General features: G+C 48.0%; 1 protein-coding gene across 6 annotated transcripts in view; it reads right to left on the bottom strand.

The window, feature by feature from the left end:
* Abhd2 (abhydrolase domain containing 2, acylglycerol lipase) overlaps positions 1-26,411 on the bottom strand; it is a 91,405-nt gene that overhangs the window by 12,048 nt on the left and 52,946 nt on the right. For all 6 annotated transcript variants that reach the window (XM_074061680.1, XM_020165479.2, XM_020165477.2 and 3 more), the window contains 4 exons: positions 26,202-26,377; positions 24,376-24,543; positions 8,604-8,787; positions 1,840-1,932 (listed from right to left, as the gene is read on the bottom strand). In XM_074061680.1, the coding sequence (XP_073917781.1) occupies positions 1,840-1,932; positions 8,604-8,787; positions 24,376-24,543; positions 26,202-26,377 (621 nt within the window). The remainder of the gene's footprint in view (positions 1-1,839; positions 1,933-8,603; positions 8,788-24,375; positions 24,544-26,201; positions 26,378-26,411) is intronic.

The following is a 26,411-nucleotide window of genomic DNA, read 5'->3' as shown; positions in this document are numbered from 1 at the left end:
CTGGAAGGCAGACAGAGCTACTTGGAGTTTGTATCAGTGGCCTGGGTTCACCCCTTGGGCTGTGGAACCTCAGCAAAGCCCCAGGCCCACCAGACCTCAGCCAAGCTGCACCCCACTCAGTGCCCTGCCTGTGGTCGATGCTCAAACCACAAGAGTCGAATGGAATTGATGGTTGTCACAGCACAGGGGACATAAGTCTCCCTCTGTTCTCCACCCACCGGATATGAGGACAGTCCTGGAAGCTTGGCAGCCTGTGAGGCTGTGAGCACCAGGCTTGCTCAGGCACCTTGTGGACCCCACCCACAGAAGCCCAGTCTGGGGTGTGTGGCAGCAATGGGCAGTACCACGTTTCCTTTTAACCACTGGAAAAAGAGTCTAAGAACTGGGTGTGGTGGTGCACATCTGTAGTCCCAGCACTCAAGAAGCAGAGGCAGAAGGAGGACAGCATGAGCCCAGGAGCTTGGGGACAGCCTGGGCAACACAGTGGGACACATCTCAAAAAACAAATAAACAAACAAAACACCCAAAAAGAGACTCATAAACTGATCATTTAGTCAGAAAGCTTTTCCCTAAATCCCTCCCAAAGTGTGTTTGTTGAGTGATCATAAGGAACGAGGCCTTGGGAGAAATTAGCGCAGGCTCAAGGCCTCCCAGGTTTCTGTGTTCGCAGGAACCACACAGGGAAGCAACCTGGTGGAGGTGCAGAGACCTGAGATGGATCCCATAAGCTGAGACTTGGGGTAGGGGAACACCGCAAGTCCCCCTCAGGACAGTAAGCCACGTGAGAGGACAGAGGGTGTAGCTGAAGCAGGAGGTGTGTGGGAGGGAGAGATGACAGCGACAGTCACAGTCTTATCACTGATAGCTGCTGCCGGCCCGGTTGCACGTGCCTGATGGGTTAGCCATGAACGACTGAGAGCAGAGAGGCAGGATGGGCCTGGGGAACGTGCAGGGGCCTGAGCTCCAGCATGGAGGAACTGACGCTCTGCTCTGAGCCTCCTGTCACCAGGCTGCTTGCTTAGAGCCCCAAGGGCCAGGCAAGGTTCAGTCCTGCTGCCTGAACAGAGAGTATCCTAGGGTGGAGGGCAACAATGACAAGCCACCTCAGAACTGCTCTAATGGGGAAAGAATGGTGTACAAGTGTCTCCGATTTAGTGGGAATTACATGTATTTTTCTTTTCTTCAGTACCAGGGATGGAGCCCAGGGTTCTTGCATGCCAGGCAAGCACTCTATTATTTGAGCCAAGCCTCATCCCTTTTTAACATTAGTTATTTCTTCAATAGGGTCTCAAGTTTTTCCCTGGTGCTGGCCTTGGATCTGGATCCTCGTACCTCTGCCTCCCTCACAGCTGGGATCATAGAATGTACCACCACATATGGCTTGTTGATTGAGATCGGAGTATTACTAACTTTTTGCCCAGGTTGGCTTCAAACCAAGATCCTCCAGATCTCTAGCTCCCCTGTAGCTGGGACTACAGATGTGTGCTACCATGCCCTGTCAGTGGGAATTACGGAGGCAGAAAGTGATTTGTTTGGCAAATTAGTTTGGGACAAGTGTGTTTCTAACCAGGTCACCTAGGCAGCCAGCAGTCTGCAATGAGACAGGATCTCGACAGCCTAGGCTGGCCTGGAACTCACTTTGTAGCCCAGGCTGACATCAAACTCGAGAACCTCTTGCCTCAGTCTCTGGAATGCTGGGATTATAGGCATGCACCACCATGCGTGACTCTGCACCTTTTATTTTTCCTCCTGGAGAAACGGGTGCTTTGGCTTTCAGGGCCTCCTGGAGGAGCTCAGAAAGGAGTCGTGTGTCTTGTGAGACAGATGGAAGGCACATACCTGTGGGAAAGGATGATCTTCTTCATGTTGTCGGCCATGAGGAAGTTGTAGAAGCGCCGGCACTGGTCCCACTGCATGAAGGTCTCCTGGGCCCTAGAAGAACCACGAGTGAGAGGGGAGCTGTGCGGGGCCGGGCCCGGCTGGGGCTCTGCTCACTGCGACTCCTATGTTGGAGAGGGCTGTAAGGTGCAGTGCTCAAACATCTGTGGGGAATCACAATGCCTTCGGAAGCCTCCAGGATGAAGAGGCCCTGCTGTCTGTCAGCGGCATTCCTGGCCCTCCTCTGTCTGGCTTTCTCTTAGTCACAGACTCAGAGTCTGCTCCAACCACAGAAAGTTAAATGGTCTGTGGGCTAAATGGCCAGTGACCCACTGAGAAGAGCGCTGCCTTCCAAGGTCACAGCCACTGCTTAACACGTGAGACCTCCCCACACACTGATGGAACAGAAAGCACAGGACAGGTCACCAGGGGTAGGACCCTGGCTGAGGCAGCTCTATGGACACCTGCCTCGTGGTCTGCAGGAGACATCACCCAACCCCTGAGTCACAACCTGCCGTCCCAGCTGGCTGCCCTTTCCTGAGAACCTGAGGTCTCTAATCCTGTTTCGTCTTGCCTCATCATTCCTCCCTTTGCAGAAGGGGCATTTGTGCTTTCATTAGCACCTTCCTCATTTTAGAGGAGCTGCTGACCCCAGGGTTAAGATGTGCCAGTCCTGCAGAGTGATTTTTGCCTGACTCACACCACAGGGGCTGGTCTATGCGGGGCTCTGGGGGTTCACAGGGTTCCAGGGCCCACGGGAGGGTGATGGTGCTAGGGTAATAATCCACGTTGTTAATTCTGGTTAACATGGATTCCCGTTATTTTTGGTGGTTTACCACTCAGTATATTTGGGGTGGTCTTTGGCCATCTTTGGATATATAATGAAGGAAGCCAAAGCTAATTTCTATTGGTTTAATAAAACATAGTTAACCTATTTCCTGCATGGGATGCAGGAAGTAGTTCTCCTTTTCCCCCTATTTCTCCCCAGTTTAATCCTGTTATACTGAATTCTTTTCCTAAAAATTTTACTATAACTTTTACTACGAGAAAACAATAAGTCAATGTGTTACAAAACCATCCATCCCAAATACTTAAAATAAAAGACCTCATTTCTTTAACATGGTCATCATAAAACTGAAAGGACATGTGAGAGGGGAACTTAAGAGTCTAAAAGAAACTTAAAACAATCAACACAGACAATCAAACAAACCTGAACACCGAAGGGAAATAGGATGACATTAGGGAATTATATTAATGTTTGTTGTGATAATGGTATTTGTGGTTAGATTTAAGAACAAGTTGCACAAGGGCCCTGGGTTCAATCCCCAGCACTGCAAAAAGAAAAGAAAAGTTACTAAGAATCTCGACATTTGCTAAAATATAATCACCTGTCCACTGGGGCATGGTGAGTGGACCAGAGGATGAATTAATAGTGGCCATGAGTTGCTGTGTGCATCTGTGTGTGCTTCAATATTCTACTTGAAAGATTTTAATGTGCTAAAATTTTTCATAATAATGGAGGAGGAGGAGGAAGATGAGGCAGGAAGGAAGAAGGAAAACCATTTTGTATTATGAGCTACTGAAAATGGTTTGCCTTGCTGAAGAGTTACAGGTGAATGAGTCACAAGGAGTCCGAGTTGGTTTTTCCTGGTCAGACTGCAGTGTGTGGACCTCACCTCCCTCACAGTATGGAAAGGGACCAGATACAGTATAAGGAAAGCCTCAACCATGTGGCTCGGGTCAATGCCAGGGTCTCGCTCATCAGGTGAGCCTGCAGCCTTGGGCCTAGTGACGGGATGATGGGGTAAGATGACTGGGCAGGAAGTTCAGCAGAGGCGATTCCAACTTGGCCATGGAGGTCATCAAACTGCACGATCACTCACCCCTACCTCTTAGTTTCCTCATCTGCCAAATCTAGAAATTTCCTTTCCACCAAGGTTGCTTCTGCAGCTGAGGTATCTGGACAGAAGCTGGACAGAGGCCCCTCAGAGGACCTTGGCAGTGTTTTCACTGCTGCAAACAGTGACAGAATTCTGCAGACAGGGTGGATGTGGTCGGGGAGAGCTGGCCAGGGGTGTCAGGAATGTCTGACTTTGGCTGGAGACATGGCTCCTGAGCTCAGAAGGAGAGACAAATGTCTTCCTGGGAAGCAGGTGACCCCATCAGGAAACTTTAAGACAATGGTGGTAGAGGGAGAACACTCAGGTGAAACAGAGATGACATAGGTACCATGGTGGGCAGACTTCAACTTTGACAGGTGGATGGACCAGTAGGGAGTCACGAGAGTGAACAGGAAACTTTAAGGGGGAGGAAGAGAGGACGCTCATAGTTCCACCCATGTGCCAATGGGTGGCGCACGCACGAGGACAGCTTAACTTCTGAGACCTCAGAGGTGTCCAAGTCTCCATGAGACGGGAAGCACCTGGTGAGGGGACTCTTGAGTGGCTACTCAAGATAAGGTCACCTTTTGGGAAGAGAAGCAGAACAGAGCTGTTTGGTAAGGAACAGACACATGTGGTCCCAAAGCCAAGAATGTTTGGGTGAGAACTGCTGGGTCAGATGGGCGACAAACATTTTACATTCTTGGTGCAACTCACAAAATGGCACTAAAGCCAGGAAATGTTACCTCAGACACTACACAAACAGGTGCTTGGCTGAACAGCAGAACGTTGGAGCTCGAGACTTGCCTCTAGACAGTTGTGACCTCCAGAAGAGTGGGGATGGCATGGACTGCTTCACCAGCAGTCACTGGCTAAGGAGCAAGGAGAGAATGCAGTACCTGAGGGAAGCAGCTAGGCCATCAACACAGGAAGAGACACTTGTGCGTCACCCTGAGTGAACCCTCACTGGTTAGGAAGGATGCCTGAAAGCGCCAGGTGGGCTCCAAAAGGAGAGAAGCAAAACTCTCAAAGAAGCGATGCTGTCACTGAGGTCACCGAGAAGAGAAGGGCACCCCCAAACCTGGCGCTTCCATGGTTTCCCTGGAAGTCTTATATGAGAATGGCATAGGGATTTGTAAAAAGCTTTTTCCAGCCACCCATCTATCTATCCACTGGCAAAATAAGCCAAGTTCCCTTAAGATGTCACTTCTAATCAGTGTGACATTAAATGATAATAAAATATTACCCATACTGCTTCAGAGCTATTCGCTGGTGAGGGTCTTCTCTTTGAACTATCAAAAAGAATTTTTAGGACTGGGGTGTGGCTCAAGCAGCAGAGTGCCTGCCCAGCAAGTGCAAGACCCTGAGTTCAAACTCTAGTACTGGGGAGGGGGGCAGAGGTGAAAACTAAGAGAATATAAAATATATCCCCAAAAAAGAATTTTAAAGATGTTATGGAAGGTGACAGATTTTTAATCCACTTAGAAAAAGTCTGAATAAGCAGGCATCCTGAGTATACACTGAGAGTTTTTACTCAGGCAAGGGAGATCTGAGCCAACTGAGCTGCTGGGGTATAGCTTGGAGAATCCCACCTCCCAACCCCTTCACTTTGCAAATGAGTGCGACAGGTTCAGATCAAGAGGAATTAAAGTGGAAGGGAATGTTCCAAGGAAAGAGCCCTGCTGAAGAACACTTGCAAGTTGTAGTGGCTGTGTTAGCACTGGTTACACATGGCGATGCTAACACACTCAGCCAGGAGCACGCTGTGCTTAGGGAGAGCTGCCGACTCCTCTGTTGTCCTGGCCTGGGCAGGGTGCTACTCTTCTGCCCACCTTCCCAAATGCCACCCCACTGACCACCCTACTTGACCGAGGAACTCCTTGGTCCTCGTGTGTGACATATTACTAGCAAGCGTTTGTTGGTATGTGGCTTTGTAACGATCCCTGTACTGTCATTGAGTGCCAAGGGTCTCAAACTGCAACTATTTCACCTATTGATAAAAATGCTTTTAATTATATGACTACAGGCCACTTCTGCAATGTGATGAGATTTTTTTCGGGCTTCGTCAGGAAAGATAAATTGATTTTAGCTGCAAATAGCCCAGCAAAGCTTCCCTTCCCTCTTCAAGCTCCATGAGGGGCTGGTAGTGTGGCTCAAAGTAGAGCATCTGCCTAGCAAGTATGAAGTCCTGAGTTCAAACTCCAGTACCACCAAAAAAGAAAAGTTCCATGAGGGGGAAGAGGGCAGAGGCCTCATCTGTCCCGTTCAGGGATGTGTCCCAGTACCTGGGAGGAGGTCAATGAACAAACTCATCTACCCTCTGGCCTCACCAGGTCTCCCTCTCGCGTTCCTGTCTGGTCACTTAATGGATGAACTTGTAATCAAGAGTCTTCATAACAAAGATTCAACTAACTCGTTCAGAAAGTAGACTGTGTCTGACCACCCAGATTCCCCAGGCCGGCTGGTAGCTGTTCATGCTGAGGGAACACACTAAAGTCTGCTAGACACCATGTAATTTCAGGGCATTTGTGTCCCCTACCCCACCCCCCAGTGTTGACATGACAAAATGTGAGCTGGTTTAGTAGCAGCTAGACTTTGCAAATGACAGCAGGTGGGTGGCTTCTCTCAGAAGCTTTGGCTAGGCTAGCAGGGAGGTGAGCTTTGGAAATAAGAAGCCAGAGAGAGGGGATCACCGAATGGGCAGTTCTTCAGACTCCACCAGAAGGGGTCTCCCAGAAGCATGGCCTCCTGTGTGGCCCCTGCAGATGCAAGGGGGCCTCTGATGACACCCTGGTGTAAGAGGCAGCTCAGCCACCACCATCCCAGGACCAACAAGGCTCATTGCCCTCAAGTGTAGACAGGAAAAACAGCTCTACTGGTTTAGGGTTAGGAAGTATCCTTCACTCATTCAGCCATCTGGTTAAGAGGCTGAGGGAACCTGAGTCCTGGGTGACATCAGCACACATGGCACAAGGTCTCTGTGACCTGACAAAAGTTCCCCTGTGCAGGAAAGCATGACCTTAGCCCTAATGCTAACTAGCTCCAGAGAAAAAAAGTTGCCTCTTTTTTTCCTTGTTGCATGAGGCTTGTGTGACAGTAGATAACTGTGTGCACCAAGGTCTTTGAGATCTTGGGGAAGGGGCCATGTGGACTACATAAAGTAGCTTCCTGCTTTCTTGAACCTTCTCTGTTTTTGTTCAAACACCTGTATGCTGTGATCATGTGTCTTTGCTAACAGCAGATGGCGCTGTTGCAGCAAAATGGAATGAAACTTGTCATTTTAAGATTTCTGTATTGAAAAAGAAGAGGAAAAGAAACTTGTCCCGATCATCCTGTTTATCAAATCCAAAGCTGCCTGGACACATGGCGAGTATTTACAGCAAGCTCACGGCAGACAGGCTAGGGAGGGAATCTAGTGACTCCCATACCACAAATGGCAGACCTGCTGTAAACTGGGCCAGCTGTCAGGTGAGCCCAGGGAGGACTGCTCCCTCAGATGTGGCGGTGGCTGGCCCCCTGCTTGCTATTTCTTATCTCAGTGACTGGGTGGGATGGGACTCTGGTTAGCTAGGTTTGCACGTGGCTATGAACTGGGGGGTTGAGTGTTTCTAGCCAAACCAAGAAAAAGGAGACTTCAGCTGGTTCCTAGTGGATGCAGGGACACCTAGGCTGAAGGCCAGACCTGGAGACATCAGAGGTCTACAGTGACTGCTAATCATGGCCAAGCATTGGAAGTCACCTAGGAAATGAGTCCAAAAGGCGATTCCTGGAGTCTAGAGCCTCACATGTCATCAATCAGATTCTGACTTGAGATCCTCTTCCTTTTTGGATCATTTGAAGCTTTGGGCAGAGGTCGAATTCAGGGCTCACATTTGCCCTTGGGCACTGGCTTCAAATTCCAGTAAAATGTGTACCTTCAGAAGTAATCTAGGTTACCTATAGCCATCAGAGAGTAATGAAGCAGGCTGAGCTGCAGCAGGTATGGAGAGGCAAAAGCGAAGGGCTTTCATTACAATGAAAACTTTGGTGTTGCACTAAATCAGTGAAGATGTTTTTGTTTTACTTTCTCCTGCGACTGTGGATTTCTTCCAGAGATCTTTAACAAATGGTCACGCCACTTCACGCCATCTCAAATACAAAAGACATTATCGAGAAGACTAAGAACAGGAAAGACTGTCAATGTATTTGAAGAGCCTGCAGCAAAGTGTGAGTGTGAGTGTGAGGTGTAAGGACAAGAGCTGGGTGCAGCGGTCTTGGGGGCGGGCAAAGCAGACGCAGAGGAGGCCCTGCTAGGATGAGTCCTGCAGGTGTGTGTTGGCAGGAGACTTGGGGGACAAGTAAGCCTTTACTTATCATAGGTCAGATCTTCTGTGTGGACATCTGGGGTGCCTGAGGGAGATGAGTCCTTGGAGCTGAGGACACTGACCTCACAGACCCTGTTCAGATGTCACCTCACACTGTCCTATAGGAGGGAGGGATCTGGGGTCATGAGGCCCAGTGTTCAGATCCTGGCTGCTGGTCCCCATGTCTACCATACATCCCGGTGCTGCCGTATTCTCACCCAGACTCCCTGGGGAAGCAGCAGCTTCTGGGGGGCTGTGGCCGGTCCAGCTACAGATCTGACCCTAAAATGCACCTGCATATCCCAGGCTTGACAGGTTGGACAGGCAACATCAGTATAGGATGTAGAAGTAAAACCCGGTGAGTTCAAGACTCAAACTTGCCCCAGATCTGCCATGGTGGTCCCTGGGCCACATCTGGGGTCTTGAGGTATCTTAGTGACCGAATTCTGACTGAAGGATGGACAGGAGGAAGAAGTGGGTTCATGTGGTAGAGATGACTCACCTCAGCGCACTATACCCCTGGCACACGCTGACGCAACACAGGACCCGCTCTTGGTTTGCCTGGATCTCCCCCAAGTACTTGCACACGATGTTACCGCCCAGGCTGAAGCCCACGACCACCAGCTGGGTGAAGGGGTAGGCCTTTTTGATGTAGTTCACCATGGCTCCAAACTCCCACGTGCAGCCTGCGGGAGAAAGGGTGAGGTCATGCAATCATTTCAGGTATATCAAACATTAAAGAAAATGCAAGCTGGAGGATCACTCGATGGTGCCAACACACTATGACAGAGACATATGTGCATGTCTGTGTGTTGGAGAGATACTGGCCTTTGACTACCTTGTTCCCAGATGCCCCCGGTGTTAGAGAAAACCAGGCATCAGTAGTGCCCATCAGTGGAGGTACCACGTATCAATAACAGTGTCCCTTTAACGGTGGTCACAAGAAACCTGTTTAGATGTTCACGGTCATCAAAACAGATATTCAGGGTATTCACAAGCATCAGTGTTCACACACAGATGTAAATAAAAGCAAGAGAAAACCCTTTGGGATTTATCTTCTCAGGTTACAAATTGGGATGCTGTACCCATGTGTACAGTGACTCATGGTATTTTGTATTCAGAAAAGCACTAAGCAGGTGTTATTTACAGGATCTTCTAGCCAGCATTGGGGGAAGCGGGGAGGGGTGAACTTCAGTCCTGAGGGATGCCTAGGATGCTCTGTAGGACAGGTTAAATGTTCTTGGTGACACAGGGACAGGGTGCCAAGGGAGGCAGACTCATTCAGAAATACTCAGAGGGGCCTTCTGAATGGAGAGGTTGTTTGGACCTGGTTTGCCCAGGAGAGATGAGCTCAGCTGGTGTCCCCTGGGAAGCCACCAGAGTCATGCTGTGTCCCAGAAGCTTTGCTAAAAGGGGAAGGTTCATGGCCACACATGGGGAGGGGACTCATCACGTCCTTCTAAAGCCCAGCCCCACAGTGCAGGGAGCCTCATTCTAGTACAACTTAGCAGAGGGCATTGGGATGCTGGCATAGACGCACATACAAAATTCAGCAGCGAGGAAGAGTGCAAATTTAAAACAGAGAAGTGAGTGGCTGACCTGGTGCCAGCTCAGAGGTGTGCCAGCCCTAATCAGCCGGCAGGGAGGATACTACCTTTTGAGGCCAGGACAACTCCTGTATATCCATCTTCCTTTTGTTGTGGGACACAGCCTAAGCCAGGCTGTGCAAAGAATCACTTGGACAGGGTACTAGAAATGAGTGTTCCTGGGCCTCACCCCAGAGAAGCTGATTCTGTAAGAGGCCCAGGAATCTGCATTAATTTGGGGTAGGTAACTCACGTACATGGCACAGAATTCAGATGACAAAAGATGTAGTAAGAGTGCCAGGCACTGGAGGCTCACACCCATAATTCTAGCTACTTAACAGGCTGACATCAGGAGAAGCAAGGCTCAAGGACAGTCAGGCAAAACGTTCAAGGGGCCACATCTCAACAGCTTGTGAGACCCCCATCTCAACTAGTAGCTGGACATGGTGGTGTGAGTCTGTCATCCCAGCTATTGTGGGGAGCCTAGAACAGGAGGGTCGTGGTCCAGGCTGGCCTGGGCAAAAAAAGTGAGACCCTAGCTCCAAAATAACCAGAGCAGAAAGGGCTACGGGGGATGGGCATCTGTCCAGCAAATGTGAGACTCTGAGTTCAAATCCAGTACTGCAAAAAACAAGCAAACAAAATGCAGTAAAAGATAACTTTCCTCTAACTTCCTTTTAATGCCAGGGGTAGCACACACGTTGCTTAATGCTTTATCCCTCTGCATTACTTCTCGGAAACCATTAGGCAGCAACACACTTAAGGCTGCCTTACCCTTTCTCTTTTCCAGGAGATGTGATATGCACACAGAAATGCACCATCAGTGAACATGCAGGTAACCACTGCCCAGATTAAGCTGGAGAATATTCCTGAGTCCCAGGAGACTCTCTTGTTCCCTTTCTACACTCTGATGACTGATTATGACCTAAAAGCTGGGGAGCTCCTGGAGCTGGGATGAGGCAAAAGAGATTCAAGGTTAAGGGCTGAGCCGGTGGCCAAATGTAGCTCCCTCCCCGCTGGTGAGACCTGTGCCATCTGAGAAGGAAGCACGTGTGTCTTTAGCACACCTGTCTTGACCAGAAGCCTGGGTCTCCTATTTCTCTTTCCTGCATCCAGCAGGGGTTGGGGCAGTTCTCAACTTTCAATAATGACCTGGTGGCTAATGGACTCTCATGACAGGCCTCTGAAGGGTCCTGGCCAGGCCCCTGAAGGAACAAAAAGCAAGGCCAGAAGGAATCTTGACCTCTTTTTTTTTTTTTTTTTGCGGGGGGTAGGGGGGGCACTGGGGTTTGAACTTAGGGCCTCATGCTTGCTAGGCAGGTGCTCTTACAGTTTGAGTCATTCCATCAGCCTGTTTTATTTATTTATTTATTTATTTATTTTCATTGTGATGGGTTTTTTTAAGATAGGATGTTGAGAACTATTTGACGAGGGCTGGCTTTGAACCTTGATCCTCCTGATCTCTGCCTTCAGAGGAGCTAGGATTATAAACAAGCCACCAGTGCCTGGCTGAACCTTGACCTCTTAACTTTGGAACTGGAAAGGCCAGACTTTTATCCCCACTTAGGTCACAGCCAAGTGTCTCTTTTTAAAAAGGTAGCAATGGAAGGAACCTGAATTTCCAGGGAATGCTGGGTATTGTGGGGAGCTGTGATATAAAGAGGGAGTCTCCAAATGCTCTCAGCTGACATCACAGATGCTTGACAGAACACTAAATCAAACCCAGAAATTCCATTTTGTTTCCCCAGGCCACCAGGCGCCCTAAATATAGGGCCTTTAACGGGGCAGTCTTGCCTCCTGGCTGGGTGAAAGAGTTCTGTGGTTAGACTGCCTGGGCCTACCACTTAGTGGCCCCAAAGGTTCCCGACTTCCCTCTGGGACAGGTAACCCTGGTATGAAGGTGGTCTACAGCTCTGAGCTCCCTGTGGAGACACCAAGCTCATAGAAGCAGGTGTTCTAGAGACTCCATCTCAACCAATGGCTGGGCTGGAGCAGAAGAAATCTTTACTTCTCTGCCGTTTCCTTGGGTCTCTGCCTAACATCATCCCTTGGCTGATCATCTCTCTTCCTGTGTCGTTCTAACATTGAATGAGCCTTGATTAGATTATAAACTCCACCCCCCTGTGTCTGAGAGCCCAGGTGCTTAGGGACACTCAGTCAGTGCGACCGGAACAGCTAAAGGAAAGAAGGGGTGCACTGTTCCAGGCTCTCAGTTCAACTGAGACACAGACGGGAGGCAGATCTAAAGATGTGTGATGACTTGCCCTCCCTCACAGAGAATGAGTGAGCGCCTGGACTTGAACTCTAAGTCCAAGTCCTCTGCCTTACACCACAATCTACATATTGAATAGTACTTTGAGATTCACGGTTTGCACATCTCACTCTCTCCCCACCTGATTCCTCCTACATCTGCCTTTATTCAGGTTGAGACTAATTCTTTGAGACCAGGAGCAGATGTTCAGACATGGCTGGGTTAGTAACAAAACTTGGATTTGCTACACTGCTGAGGAGCAATTACAGCTAATTGTGTTGGCACCATGGGACCTCCATTTAATTAAATCTAACTGAGTCTGATCTGGATAAAAGGCAGCCCTGCCTGGTGCTGGACAAGCTGTTGGGTGTTCTGTGAAGACCTGCCACCTGAGCCGGGCATGCTGGTGCACGACTGCAATCCCAGCACTGGGGAGGCTGAGGCAGAAGGATCGTGAGTTCAATGCCAGCCTGGGCTACCTAGCAAGACTCTGTCTAAAAAAAACCAAAAAACAAAAAACAAAACAAAGCAGGGCTGGGGTGTGGTAGCATGCTACCTAGCAAGCACAAGGACCTGAGTTTCAACTCCAGTACTATTAAAACAAACCAAAAATCAAAAAGCGGCTACCTGTCCCAGACAAGGGAAGGGCAAAGACATGGTGTGTCTTCCTAGCACTAGGATCAGCCCTCTGGAAGGTGCTGGGTGCTCCTAGGATCTCTACCTGATGTTCATTGCTGACCCCCTCGGGACTGGGAGCCCCTCCCTAGCTTGTTAAACTAAGCACTACATATGGTTGTCTGTTTTCTAATACTGGGGGATTATAATGAGGTTCTGTGTATTTAATCCTTCTGGGATTAGCACAGATGACAAGATTAGACATCTAATCTTTTGGTGGCTTTTCAAAGACAAGATGAAATCTGAGACCTCAGCCTGGTCTTACAGAGGAGGCATGACTGGGTGGTTTGGGAAGGTGACTTGCTGAGAGAAGAGACACTCTGGCTTTTTCTCCACCAAAGAAAGACAAGGCCAAGGCTGTCTGAGAGCTGCTATTTCAAAAGCCACTTTCCAACGGACACTAACATGACTAAGTAGCTAAAACATAGGAACCCAGGGACATGGTGTTCCTTGCTCCTGGAGACTTTGAGTCATCTCTGTGTCCTCCAGCCAGGCATGGACCTGGCACTTGGGTGTCACAAGATGTCAGGTGGGATGGAAGGATGTTTGAATCATGTGGAATGGAAGTGCACAGTACTGGCCAGTGTGACTGTGCAGCGGGTCCTACTGAGTCTACAACAGCGCTCTCTGGCAGGTGGGTGGGTGGGGGCCCGGCAGCTCCTGTCGCTTTCAGAATAAAAGTGTGTGAGTCACTTCTCAAAGCCAGTGGGAAGCCACTGGTACACTGAGTCACTCGGGGAGAAAATAGCTGTAGAAATCAAGAGAGAGTCCCTCCCTCTGCCCATCCCATTAGTTTATCTCTGAGACTAAAGGGTACCTTTAGCTCTGCCTCCCCAGGAGCCAAATGCCTAACACTGACCTGGCTGAAGGCTTGCACATTTGAGCCCCTTCTGACAGCACAGGACCCATCACTGCAGGCCCCCAATTCTGCTCTGGATGCTACCACCTGCCAGTCACATTTCCTGGAGCTCCCAGCTGCCAGCTCTCAGCAGGAGCTCTTGCCAGGTGTCTAAGATGCCAGAGCGGCTGCAACTTCATCACCTTTGCTTTCACATTCTCTCTCCCTTCCCCTTGCTCCTCCCCCTTCCTCACCCCATGTTCTTCTGCTTGACGGCTTCAAGCAGAGGCAACGAGACCCGCGGTTGTCAGTCTGCCTCATGAATACAACCCCATGTTGAGTGTGCACTATTCAAGTGGTAGATCTGAGAATCTTACAGAAATATCCCGGTTCACAATCTAATCAAAGATGTGATAGATTGAACAGTAGAAACAAGACAGAAGTTTCTGGAGCTGGGGTGTAGCTCAGGTATGGGTGAGACCCTGGATTTGAGCCCAGCACTGCAAGCAAACAAACACTAAAAAAGTTTGTTGTCAGCAACTCCTTATGACAAGGTGTCTCGGAGCATGGAAACCGCTATGGAATGGTGTAAGTCAGGTGACCACACATTCCAGTTTGCCTGAGAAAGTTCTGTTCTGATGTGGTTATTGATAAGGTCCCTTTTCCTCTCAGAAGTGTCCCAACTTGGATGCTAAATTATATGGGCATCCTAGGGACAGAGCGAGCCCTTCTCTCTTCCCTCTAAACAAGGCTTGATGTTCCAAAAGATACTTTAGAAAGGAAAAGAGAACGATGGAGCTTCAACAATATTGAAATACATCACATCTGTGCAGGTAGAGGACATAGTGGCATGTACTGAAAGCTACTGAATAACGGGTGTGGGAGGGAAGGGGTAAGGGAGAGTAATGGAAGGCGTTGAACTGACCAAAGTAAAGTATACTCACAGCGGGGATACATTGAGAAACTCCTTTGAACACTGACTTTCGAACTAGTAACGAAAGGCAGGACTGTAAACTAGGTACAGAGGGAGTGGGAGGGTGGATGGAGGCGATGAAGGGGAGGAAATATGAAACAGAACTATGAAGCCTCTTGCAAGTGTCTTAAGTGGGGCGGGGAGGGGGTTGATGGGGGTAATGGGAGTGATCTAACCAATGTACAATTTAAGCCCATTCAGAATTGTCACAATGAATCCTCCCTGTACAACACATATATCCTAATAAAAATGGGGGGAAAAAATCCAATGTTAAACTCAACCGGAGATTAAAGAGCTCCTCCCCTGAGCTCTTTAAATACGATGGTGTGATTTCATGAACTTCCTGTCTACCTGGTGTCCAATGTCAAAAAGGTCAAGAGCTTAGAAATAAGGGAAGCGTTCACTTCATCACTGTTCAAGCTCACAAAAAGCAATTTTAAGCCAGGTGTGGTGCAATACACCTATAAAACCAGCACACCGGAAGTTGAAGAAGGAGGATTGTGAGTTTGAAGCCAGCTGGGGCTACATAGTGAGACCTTGTCTCAAAGAGAAAAAAAGAAAGAAAGAGAGAAAGAGAAGCGAGCAAGAGAGAGAAGCAATTTTTTGGCCCATTTTCAATGCTGAGACGCCCACCTTGGTGTTTTGGTCAGAGGAGAGGGCGCTAAGTTCTTAGGAGGTCCATAAACCTAAAGAGCACAGTCACTTTATGGGGCTCAAAGTCAGGCTATTTTTATAGAGAGACTTTTTTAAAATCCTAAATGTCTTCTCTCCTCAAATCAAGATCAAACTCATAGGACCCACTGTCATTTTTCTGGTCATAAAACATCAAGGAATGAAGATGAGGCCAGATTAACCCCAGCTAGAAAACTCTGGTTTTCAGCTCATGCTGGCTGATGGATTTGATCCAGTTACAATTTATTTATTTATTTTTTTGGCAGTACTGGGGTTTGAACTCAGGGGCCTCATGCTTGCTGCATAAGCACTGTGCCACTTGGGCCACACCCCCAGCCCTTTTTGCTTTAGTTATTTTTCAGGCACAGTCTCACACTTCTTGTTTAAGGCCAGTCTTAGACCATGATCCTTCTACTGACGCCTCTGGCATAGCTGGAACCACAGGTGTGCACCACCACACCTGGCTTTCCAGTTAAGAGTTTGCTCTGAACATCTTCACTGGGCTGCTGGCTTATAAGGCATTTAGCCACAGACAGACCGAGAAGAAGTTTCCTGAATTTTCTGTCCCTATAGCATCGCTCACATTCCAAAATACTGCCTGGTTAGAAAATCAGTTGAGGTCAATAAAGAATAAGCCAATGTGTCTGCTGCTGGGGCGTCCCGATAAAAGATCAGGCACAACTTCAAGACTGCTCCATTGTCCTTTCCAAGTGTCATTGGCCTCGTCCACACGATATAGTCGGATATCTGATCAGATTCGGTTTCAATAAGAAATTTAAAAGACATAGCTGGGCGCCAGTGGCTCATGCCTGTAATCCCAGCTACTCAGGAGGCAGAGATCAGGAGGATCTCTTTTTGGAGCCAACCTCGGGAAAACAGTTTGAGAGACCCTATCTTGAAAAAAAACCCATCACAAAAAAGGGCTGGTGGAGTGGCTCAAGGTGTAGGCCCTCAGTTCAATTCTGGCCATCCTAACAGGTTCACATTTTATTTTTGGTCGGCTCAGCTAATGTCATTGAATACATTAAAAGAAAAAATATTTTCTATTTTCTAGTTTAAAAATATCTATAGAATATACTGAGGTAAGCAGAGGACTTTTTTAAAGAAATAAAGAACTTTAGAAGGTTAAGAGATAGTTAACAGAGCATGTACCCGTGCCATCTCTTAAGAATTGAGCTGGGGCTGGGCATCGAGTGATAGAGTGCCTGTCCAGCAAATCTGAGTCCCTGAGTTCAAAACCCCAGTATCACACACACAAAAAAAGAGTTGACTCTGGACCTGGGAGGTAGCTCAGTGATAAAGCGCTTGCCTAGCATGTGTGAGACCCTGGATTTGATCACTCAAACTACTAAAAAACCAACCAAATGAACAAAAAACAAAAAGAAGAAGAACCAAAAATGCATTGACTCTGAGTATTGCAGCCAGTTGCTTTGAACTGGTGGTTGGGACTTGACCAGACTTGGCAGGAGGCCAGTCCTGAAGGTCATGCAGTGGAAAGAAAGCGCTACAGCCTTCAGACTAACTCAGGGCCTGGCCGCTGCTACACAGACCCATAACTCAGCTGAGCAAGGAAGACGTCTACCCTCAACAGGAACTGGTTCTGGCCAAGTTCAGAGTTCATGTGAGGTCGGCTGTGTGAGCACAGCTGATGAGGAAAGGGTGTTTAACTGTTCAAGTAAACGTCTGCCTTAGCTGCTCTCAGTTGGTTCACAGAAAGCAAAAAGTCAGGGTAAAGACCTAATAATGAACACAGTCATTGTCACTTTCCAGTGCTTGCTGGACTCGGCTGCAGATTTTTATATTGCTGCGTTTTCTCATGAGACATTCTTGCTCTCTACTCTCTCGGTATTCAAATACTCTATGCCCTACGCAGGTCTGTCTAAGTAATGTACAGATGTGGGAGATAAATTAAAAAAATAACATATGGTTAAAAACTAAGACCTGGCTCTGTCCCTGAAAAGGCAGCCATTGGTAAATACTCTTTCTGGACAAACTGAGTGAATAAGTGTAGACTTACTGAGGCTGTCCACCCAGCTCTGCCCAGCTGCTCCTTACAGACTAAGAGCTTCCTAAAGACAGGGACTTGAACTCACACCTGTATTTTCATTGTAGGGGCTGCCTCCATCCATGTCTGAAGGGTGCAGGATGAGATGAATGAAAGACCAGAGACTAAACCCACCAGGCACACTGCTGTGCCCCTGAGAAGTCCTGGATGCTCTCCCCTTACTCCTTGGAAGTATAGGCAGGATATTTCCATGGGGAGGTCCTGCAGTTCACTGCTCAGGAGCATGGACTTTCAGATGGACAGCCACATTGCCTGGCATTGAAACCTGAGCTGTCCACTTGTCAATTTTGTGATCTGCAGCAAGATATTCAATCTCACTGGGCCTCAGTCCCCTCGTCTGTGAGAGGGGATGACTGGTTTACCACGGCATATAAGGTGCTCAGGACAGAGCTGAGCATACAGTAAATGCCGTGTGACAGCTCTCAGTAAAAACAGCAAGGCCCACTACCACCAACGTGTGGAAAAACCTTTTAAATGATCACACGTTCCCATTACTCTACATTCTAATGGAAATAGAACAGAGGAGGTTATTGGGCTGGGGTTGAGAACCATAGTTTGAACTTGAACTTGAATGCTGGTTCTGTGACTCGCCTATCACATGACTCAAGGCAAGGGACAAACCTCCCTGAGCCCAAGGAGTAGGGGACAGTAATTGATCCCTACCTCTGGGATAGTAAGGATGGAGTTAGATTCTGCACAGTCGCCCTCCTTAGTGTGAGAGATGACACTGTTCTTGCAATGGACATGAATTGCTTTTGCAAGGACTCTGAGCACACATAAGTACCCACTCAGGAAGTGCTTCTGTACAAGAGATCTCTGTGCAAACACATCTAATCACATCAGCAGTGCTGGCCAGAAATGGGGACTAGTGCTTTACAGATTGAATTTCTAATTTTCTCAGAAAGTGGGGGTTGCCTAACAGGAAAAGAAGGGCTTTATGTCAACACCCTCTTCCGTTTTCTTCTGGTCAAGATCACTGTTCCAGAAAGTCAAAAGGGACATTTGCAGCAACCTCCAAAGCCTGGCCTCCACTCAAGAGAGAGACGCTTTGCACAGGGAGGACTCGTGACTCAGGAATGCCTACTTGAGATGTGTTTGCTCGTCAAGAGTAATCGTATAGCCACAAAGTGCTGCTCATGTCTACCGCCTGAGTCCTCAGTCAGTCAGCATTCAGTGGTCTCTGACGGAGAGGGAGCGCTTTGTATCGGCCAAGTGGGATTTTGGGCACTTGGGGCCTACAGCAGGAAGCACAGAGACAACCTGCTCTCATGGAGTGGACTTCTGGGATGGAGAGAGAGGCAATAAACATGCAAACCAATACATAATTTCAAAAATTACCAAAACCCATTTATAACTTCAAGTCTTAAGTACCTTGGAGGATATCAAGAGGGGCACTGGACAGCAAATGCCTGGGGTGGGGGTGGGGCCACGTTGCACGGGGGACAGGCGTCCTGAAGGGCTCTCTGAGAAGATGACATCTTGGTTGAGACCCAAATGACAGGGAGAAGCCAAGTGAAGGCCACAAAAGGGCCTTAAATGTAAGGCCCTCTGTACTTGGGGACTGCCCAGGCTGGTACTTGGTGCTCATATGGTGCACAGAGATGCTCAAGGTGGGACCAGGCAGCCTGACTCATGGGCTCTAGCATGTCCTAGGGATCCAGAGAGCCCCTAATGTCACATCTGATCACTCCACATGAAGAAGGATGACTTGGTTGGGGCCCTGACAAAAGTGAGGGAAGATGAAGCTATCAGCCAGTTGCAGCACAGGGACCCGACTTGGACCCTAACTTGAACAAATTAATTAAAGAGAAAAGTGAAGGAAAGAAGGCAGCTGGGGGGGCTACTTCTTTCAAGGAGTTCAGCTTTAATGTGATGATACCATTGTGCATGTGTTTAGGTAAAGGCTGAACTATGTCCCCCAGGTTCACATGTTGTAGTCCTTACCCCGGTACTGTAGAATATCCCTGGATTTGGAGTTGGAGTCTTAAAAGATGCAATTAAGTTAAAATGGGGTGATTCAGATGGACCCTAATCCAATGTAACTAACTTAAGAGATTAGGACACAGAGATACAGCACTCACAGACACACAGAAAGAGAACCATGTGGACACCCAGCAAGATGGTGGCAGTCAGCAAGCCAAGGAGAGAGACTGCAGAAGATACCAAGCTGGCTGACATCTTTATCTCGAACTCCTAGCTCCAAAAACTGTGAGAAAATAAACTTCTGTTGTGTAAGTCACTTGGGCTATGGCATTTTGTTACAGTTCAAACAAATTAAAGCAGTTTGTGAAGAGTGTGTATCACAGCAATGTGCACTGACACAGTCACTGAAGAGATGACCAGATGACTGGGACTTGCTTCTAAACAATCTCTGAGAGGGGCTGTGGGAAGGGGTGGTGTACAGAAGAAACAGATTGGTCATGAGTTGAATGGTTCTTGAGGCGGGGTGTTAGCATGCAGGAGTTATTCTGGATTCACTCCATTAAGCTCCCTTTTTCTGCATATTTTGAAAATTTCTATAATAAAAAATAAAACTAAACTAAAGAGGAAACATGGACAAGACTTATGTCTGTGGCTCTGAAAATCCTGGTTGTACCACAGGAGCCCCAGGAGCTGGCCAGGCCCTGGGATCTTTTGGAAATTCCCAGGGGGCTTCTGCTGTTGGAACCCCTGACCTACACAGAACCAACCAGTCTTTATGAAGTCTTGGAAAGTACCACGGTCCTGGAAGAGGAATGTTAGTACCACAAAAAGAAATCCTCCAACCTAATGTAGAAATGAAAATTCCTATTAAAAATAGTGATACACTGCAGTCTGCCAATATCTCCTCGCCCTTCCTGGGAAGGTGGCACTCCCCTCGCCCCGCTGAAGTTGGGCTTGGCTGTGCTGGGTACTTTGGCCAACAGATTGTGACAGGAATGACTTCCGCCATTTCCAGGAGAAGCTCCCAGAGCCAGGCTATTTCCAACTCTGTGAACCTGGCAGTGTTCCAGCTGGTGGCTTGTCCTCCAGCACAGGCCCTTGCTTGAGGACAGTAAGGATGGGGATTCACCACCACCACCCTCTTCCCCGCCCTGGCTACACACAATAAATGTGTAGTGTGAGGCAGAAATACATCTTTGTTTTAAACCAATGAGCTTTGGGAGCTGTTTGTTTCCACAGCATAACCTCCAGCTTGTCTGATGAAGAAATTAAAAACAGAACAGAGTTCAATGGATAGAAAGAAAAAGGTGGGGAGACAAAAATATACCCCAAAGAAGCCATGACTCAGGGTTAGCCCTGTCAGATTATTAGTCTACATCACACAGCAACAGTAATTAAAAATTAACCATGAAGCCAGATGTGGTGGTACATGCCTATAATCCCAGCTACTTGGAAGACAGATGTAGGAGGATCACAGCCATATGCCAGCCTGGGCAAAAGTGCAAGACCCTACCTGAAAAACAAACTGAAAGCCAAAGGACTGGGATGGTGGCTTAAGCACTAGGCAAATGCAAGGCCCTGAGTCCCACAAATTAAAAAAAAATTGGGTATAGAAACAAAATTCTACAAATATATTTATACATAAGGATATAAAGCCTAGACACGAACAGCTAACACATTTACGAGTTTAATATAGATGAGCCTTGACAAAGGTTTTCCAGCCAAGCTGCCTCAGTTTACTGGTCAAAAGCAACAAACCTGGTGCTCTAACCACCAGACCACCTTTATTAAAAGGGACTCTAATTCACCAGTCCAGGGAGCTATTTGTGAAAGATAGGTCATTTAAAACTGAAAACCAGTAGAGCTTTCTTTCTCCCTATCATCTTCTGAGTTGTCAATGTCTTATACTTCAGATTTCAATAAAATGTCTCAATTCTGGATTCTATACCTCTTTATAATCACTTTTTCCCTCAGTACTGAAGTTTGAACTCAGGGCTTTGTGCTTGCTAGGGAAGTGCTTGACCACTTGAGCCACACCCCCCAGTCTTTTATTACTTTTAGTTATTTTTTGCATAGGGTTTTCCCAGGCTGGAATAGACCATGGTCTTCCTACTTATGCCTCACACATAGCGGGGATTACAGATGTGTACCAACATGCCTAGCTTACTAGCTGAGATGGCATCTCGCTAACTTTTTGCCTGCTGGTGTTGTTCTCAAATCACAATCCTCCTGATCTCTGCCTCCTGAGTAGGTGGGATTACAGGCATGAGCTACCTCTCCTAGCCTACAGTCACATTTGTTTGGCCTTATCTCTTGGGGTTAAAAGATGTACTAATACACACACAAAATTAAATACCACAGTCAGAAAAACCATCCATCTTTTCTGTCCTTCTGGAACATTAATTAAAGTATAACAAACCATAGGAATTTTCTTGTAAAATTCTGTCGCGACAAAAACGTAACAACAACAACAAATATAGGTGGTAGTGAAATTACTTTTTAAAACAAGAGGCAGAAACTCTCCCTAGTAGGCCCTACCTCATGCCCACAGGTGTTTCATGCTCAAATTTAACTTGCTGCTCAAATGCACCAAGCTCTTTGTTTTCTGCTTTCTTGCCTGGGATCGAACCCAGGCAAGTGTTCTGCCCCTGAGCTACATCCCCAGCCCCCACTCCATGCTTGTAAAAGGGGCCATGCTGCTGTTCTTCTGCTTGGACAGTCCTCCCCAGGGCCCACTCCGGTGTTCACGGGTGCCAACTGTTTATGAGACCCTGTTTCCCAGCTCAGCTTTGACAGCCCAACCCAGCTTCTTCCCAGGAGAATCGGGCTCCTCCGCGCACCTCCCTCCTCCAGAGCCAGCTGTTTCCCAGCTGCTGATCACAGGACCTCTCAGTGCACTCATCACGTGCACAGTAATCCTTTATTAAAGCCTACCCCCTCAGAGCCCGTCTTGTCTACCTGGGTCACACAGAGCACGGCTAATCCCTCACCAACATTAACACAACTCCAAGTATTTAAATAAAGTAAATCTAAGCTTCAATGAATGTGGACTGTCCATGCACTAATCCCTCAACTGGCTGCCACATCCCAGTGACCTGCATTTAACTGTGGCGCCTGACACTGTCACTAAAGAACATGGGAGGAGGTTAAGCTAACTGCCCCAGGCCACATGGCCAGTCTAGTAGTGCTGGGTATCTTGTCTGCAGCCTTCTCTTTGGGGACCCCTCTGTGAGCACCTCCCACATGGAACCTGCTCCTCTCTGCCCTCTCCCCTCAGACTCCCCTAACTTGGTCATGGCTTCAATCTGGTCCCTTTGTCTCCTTCCCAGAGCCCTCTGGGGCCGAGGGCCAGCTCCTCACAGATCCAGACACTCCACCAGTGCCAAGATGACTCTGAGGTTCCTACCTTAGCTCTTCTGCTTACTGGCTGGCTGTCCCTACCCAAATGACCTGGCTCTTGTGCCCCAGTGTCCTTATCAGAGGTTTACTGTCTCCTGGGCTGGCGTGGAGGTAGGGGGGATGAAGTCTCCGGGAGACATGAGCACTGTGGCAGCGCCATGAAGCCCTCCCTGGTGTTCCTGCCTTGCGGGTTGTCACACTGCTGCTAGGCAGTGTCCCGGGTCTCCACCGGCCTCCTCCTCCTCTACTTGGATGGACGGAGCTTTTTGTCCAGCTTCAGATAGTACATTATTTTCCGCAGTTCTCATTTGCGTTAGATTTTGCCTCGCCACCTTCTGGATCCACTTCTTCACTTATTTTAGCCAAAAGGCTGAGAAGTGATTGGATCCAACTCTTCCTGCCACGTCCTCACGACTTCTCATTTGCTAGTGTGACCTGTAAGTCTGGATATTCACCTATGTCTCTGAGATACTGATTGACTGTTGGACAGAGGAGTCTGTGAGGTGGGGGTCTGTGGTGTGAGCTGAGTGCAGGGGAGGACACCGACTCAGGGTGCACAGCCCATGCCCAGCACAAAGCAGGTGTGCACATTCCCGCTCCCTTACCTGTGGCCTGCCCTTTCACCCTTGAGTGTCACCTATGGCAGCGTAAGCTGAATGGTCCTGTGAGGACAGACTGACAATATGTACACATACGCACAAAAATGTCAACTCCATTATTCCACTGGAAACTCACTCCAGCCAGGCCATTAAAGAAAAAGTGCTCATGTACAAGGCATTTACGCGTCATTATTTCAAATGCTGAAAAACTTTAAATAACCTTCATGCCCTACAAAGAGGGATGATTAAACAAACTATACCAGAGTAATACAGGCAACTCTTAACACAATTAAATACAGTGACTATAGGGTTATATTTAAATAGGTCACCACAATACACATGATATGAAACTAAATAATAAAAAAATAGATAAACACAGGGTAGAGGATAAAGCAATAGAAGATTATAGCTGTGGTAAGATCGTAACTATAACTTTCAGTAGTTTTCCATTAAAACACATTACAATTTATTTGGTTGTAAGCATCTCCGATGTTCGTGCATACAGATGCACCGATGATTGTGTTTGTTACTTATGTGTGCAGAGATAATGAGAATTGAGAATGAACAGTGCATAGGCCAGAGTCTTAGCTAACACCAGATTGCACTAGAGTCAAGAAGCATTTAGCTGGGTGCCGGTGGCTCACACCTGTAATCCTAGCTACTCGGGAGGCAGAGATCAGGAGGATCTCAGTTCAAAGCCAGCCCAGATAAGAAGTTCTCAAGACCCTATCTTGAAAAAACCCTATACAAAAAGGGCTGGTGGAGTGGCTCAAGGCGAAAGCCCTGAGTTCAAACCCCAGTACCACAAACAAAACAAAAAAAGAAGCATTTGCCTGGCTATGGAGCCAATTCCTGTCCTTAAGGAAACGTGAAAATCCACAAAGTTGCTAATGTGCTAATTCCCTTCCCACTGAGTTCCTGTGCTGAGTCTTGTGGTCTGCCAGACACAAGTCTTGAGTTGAGGTGTGGGCATCAGGATGGCCTGGTGGTGGAGGGCGGAAGTTTAGCTACCGATCTGCCTGGCTTCCAGCCCCAAGCTGGCACCTACCAGCAGGAGCCTTGGGCAAGACCTCCAGTTTCTGTCTGTGGCGTGGCTGCAGTACCCTCTCCAAAGTTACTCTGAGCAGGCACATAAGCTCCCAGTCCAAGCTGGCTGCTGTGATACCCGCGGACTCCACCATCTCTCTCAGATGGCCATACATTCTACACTTTTACAACACAAGGTGGCAGAAGTAGCAGGGCACTGTCAGTGAGGACAGAGGGGGCCTCTACTTGGCCAGGCCCCAGGCTTACCATAGGTGAACATGCGAGGAGAGGTCAGCTCGATGTTGGGCAGGGCGCCCAGGTGGTTCAGCACGGCACAGCGGTAGCCGTTCTTCTGGGCATAGTCAACGAAGGTGCGGATGTACTGCTTCTCACTGTGATTGGCAATTCCAGGGCAGATGACCATGGTGACATCATCTACAGGTGGACAAAGAGGTCCTGATGAATCAAGGTGTGTTGGGTGGTGGGATTATGGGTGAGTCTTGTGTTTCTCTTTTAAATGTTTCTGTATTATCTCTACTTTCTGCCTTGAAGACTGATTCCTTTTGTGGTAGAAAAGGGAGAAGAGGACCACTTTTCTTAGAGCATTTCTTGGGGGCAGATACTGCCTTTCCTGAATCATCCTCATCCATTCTTTTTGGAAACAGAGGTGATGGAAAGATGCAGATAAATGCCACTAAGAATCATAGCTTTTCCATGTCCAGCTGCCCTGCCTCCATCCCAGTGGGAGAAGCAGACAGTTGAGACTAAACTTCATGGTTTATGGTAGAAGAAGTCAAAACATTAGGAACAAGAGAAGGAAAACATTTCACTGATTATGGCAGAGAGATAAATATTTGAAAGGCCAGCTACAAGATTTACAAACACAATATGAACTCCTGCCCTGTGCACTTATTCGTTCCTTCCATGACTGTCTGCTGGGAGCCCACCATTCTGTACTTGGGGGACTCCTGCACCCCAGCCAATAGACAACGGGCAACCACATGCCTAAGTGCAGAGTGACAGGTGGCATAAGAACTGATGTGGGGAGGCGTGGTGGAGCTCCTGGCAAGGAAATGTTAGTGGGGTGAGTCGGGGGACTCTTGACAATGTCTGAGCTAAGGCCTGAAGGACAAGGAGGAGGCAGCCACATGAAGGTCTGGGGCCGAGCATTCCAGGCACAGAAAAGCATAAAATAAGGCCTTTGTGAGTGGCTCAAGCAGTAGGACACCTGCCTAGCTAGTGTGAGGTTCTGAATTCAAGCCCCAGTACTGCCAAAAATAAATAAATAAATAAATAAATAAGGCCTTTGTTAGCAGCTACTCAGTGGTTGTAGTTATGTCAAGTGAGAGTTAAAATACATATGCTTATGGAATGTACCCACACATGACTGGCACACTCTTGTAACCAACTGGGTGCTTTTGAATAAGAAAAGACACGTTCACTTCTGGTAGGGTGCTGTGTTGAACTCTAATTCCTCAAAAGCCTCCATTAAGAAACATTTTATAATGAGTATTTATTCTATAGTTTGGGTAGAACAATGTCAAATTTTAGATGCACGAGAAATTGATTTGTTTCTCAGAAATAGGCGTCCCTGACCCATGGTGATAATGAGTCTTTCTGTCCAACAAGGCATCTGAGAGCCTTTATATACTGCCTCTCAAGCAACGCTTCTCCAAGCTCAGTTTTCCCATCAGTAGAGTGGGGATGATAAAACACAAACCTCACGGAGCCACCGAGAAAACAGCAGCTATAAAACATGTAGAATAGTCCAGACTGTGTTCCTGACACTGACTCAAGGCCTGGTCCTCAGAGGCCTGGCTCCAAAGGTCTTCCTGTCCCTTTAAAACAGACTTCTTATTTCATGAGTGGATTACAAAACTTCTCTACCGTGTCTTCTGGAGAGCTCTGCATGGACCAGCGAGTGCACACTGGAGCTAAGCCTTGTGAGTCACTCCTGAGTGGTGAATCTCAGGGGACTTCTGGTCCCCGGATGCATCGGGACAGTGGGTGGCCAAGCATTTACACCATGCTTCCCACTGGCCAGTGCTCTTTCTCTGAGCACGAGCCCAAACCCACAAGCTACAGGTGCTCACCTCCAACACAGTGCTCGGCCAAGGGCTCAAAGAGGTCAAACGTGGAAGTGGCTCCGTCAGACATGGTGATGAACTTCCGGTGCCCGTATGGATGTGGCGACCTCACCCTTCCCATCTTCCCGTACAAGGCCGTCTGCATGTGTCCACTCTTCCCCCAGATCAAGGGTGGAATGTATCTGAGAATGAAGGAGAGAAGAGGTCAATTCTCCC

This window comes from Castor canadensis, chromosome 19 (assembly GCF_047511655.1).
Source record: "Castor canadensis chromosome 19, mCasCan1.hap1v2, whole genome shotgun sequence".
Classification (NCBI taxonomy): domain Eukaryota; kingdom Metazoa; phylum Chordata; class Mammalia; order Rodentia; family Castoridae; genus Castor; species Castor canadensis.
Note: the sequence above shows the minus strand (reverse complement) of the source record. Positions and strands in the feature narration are given on the sequence as shown.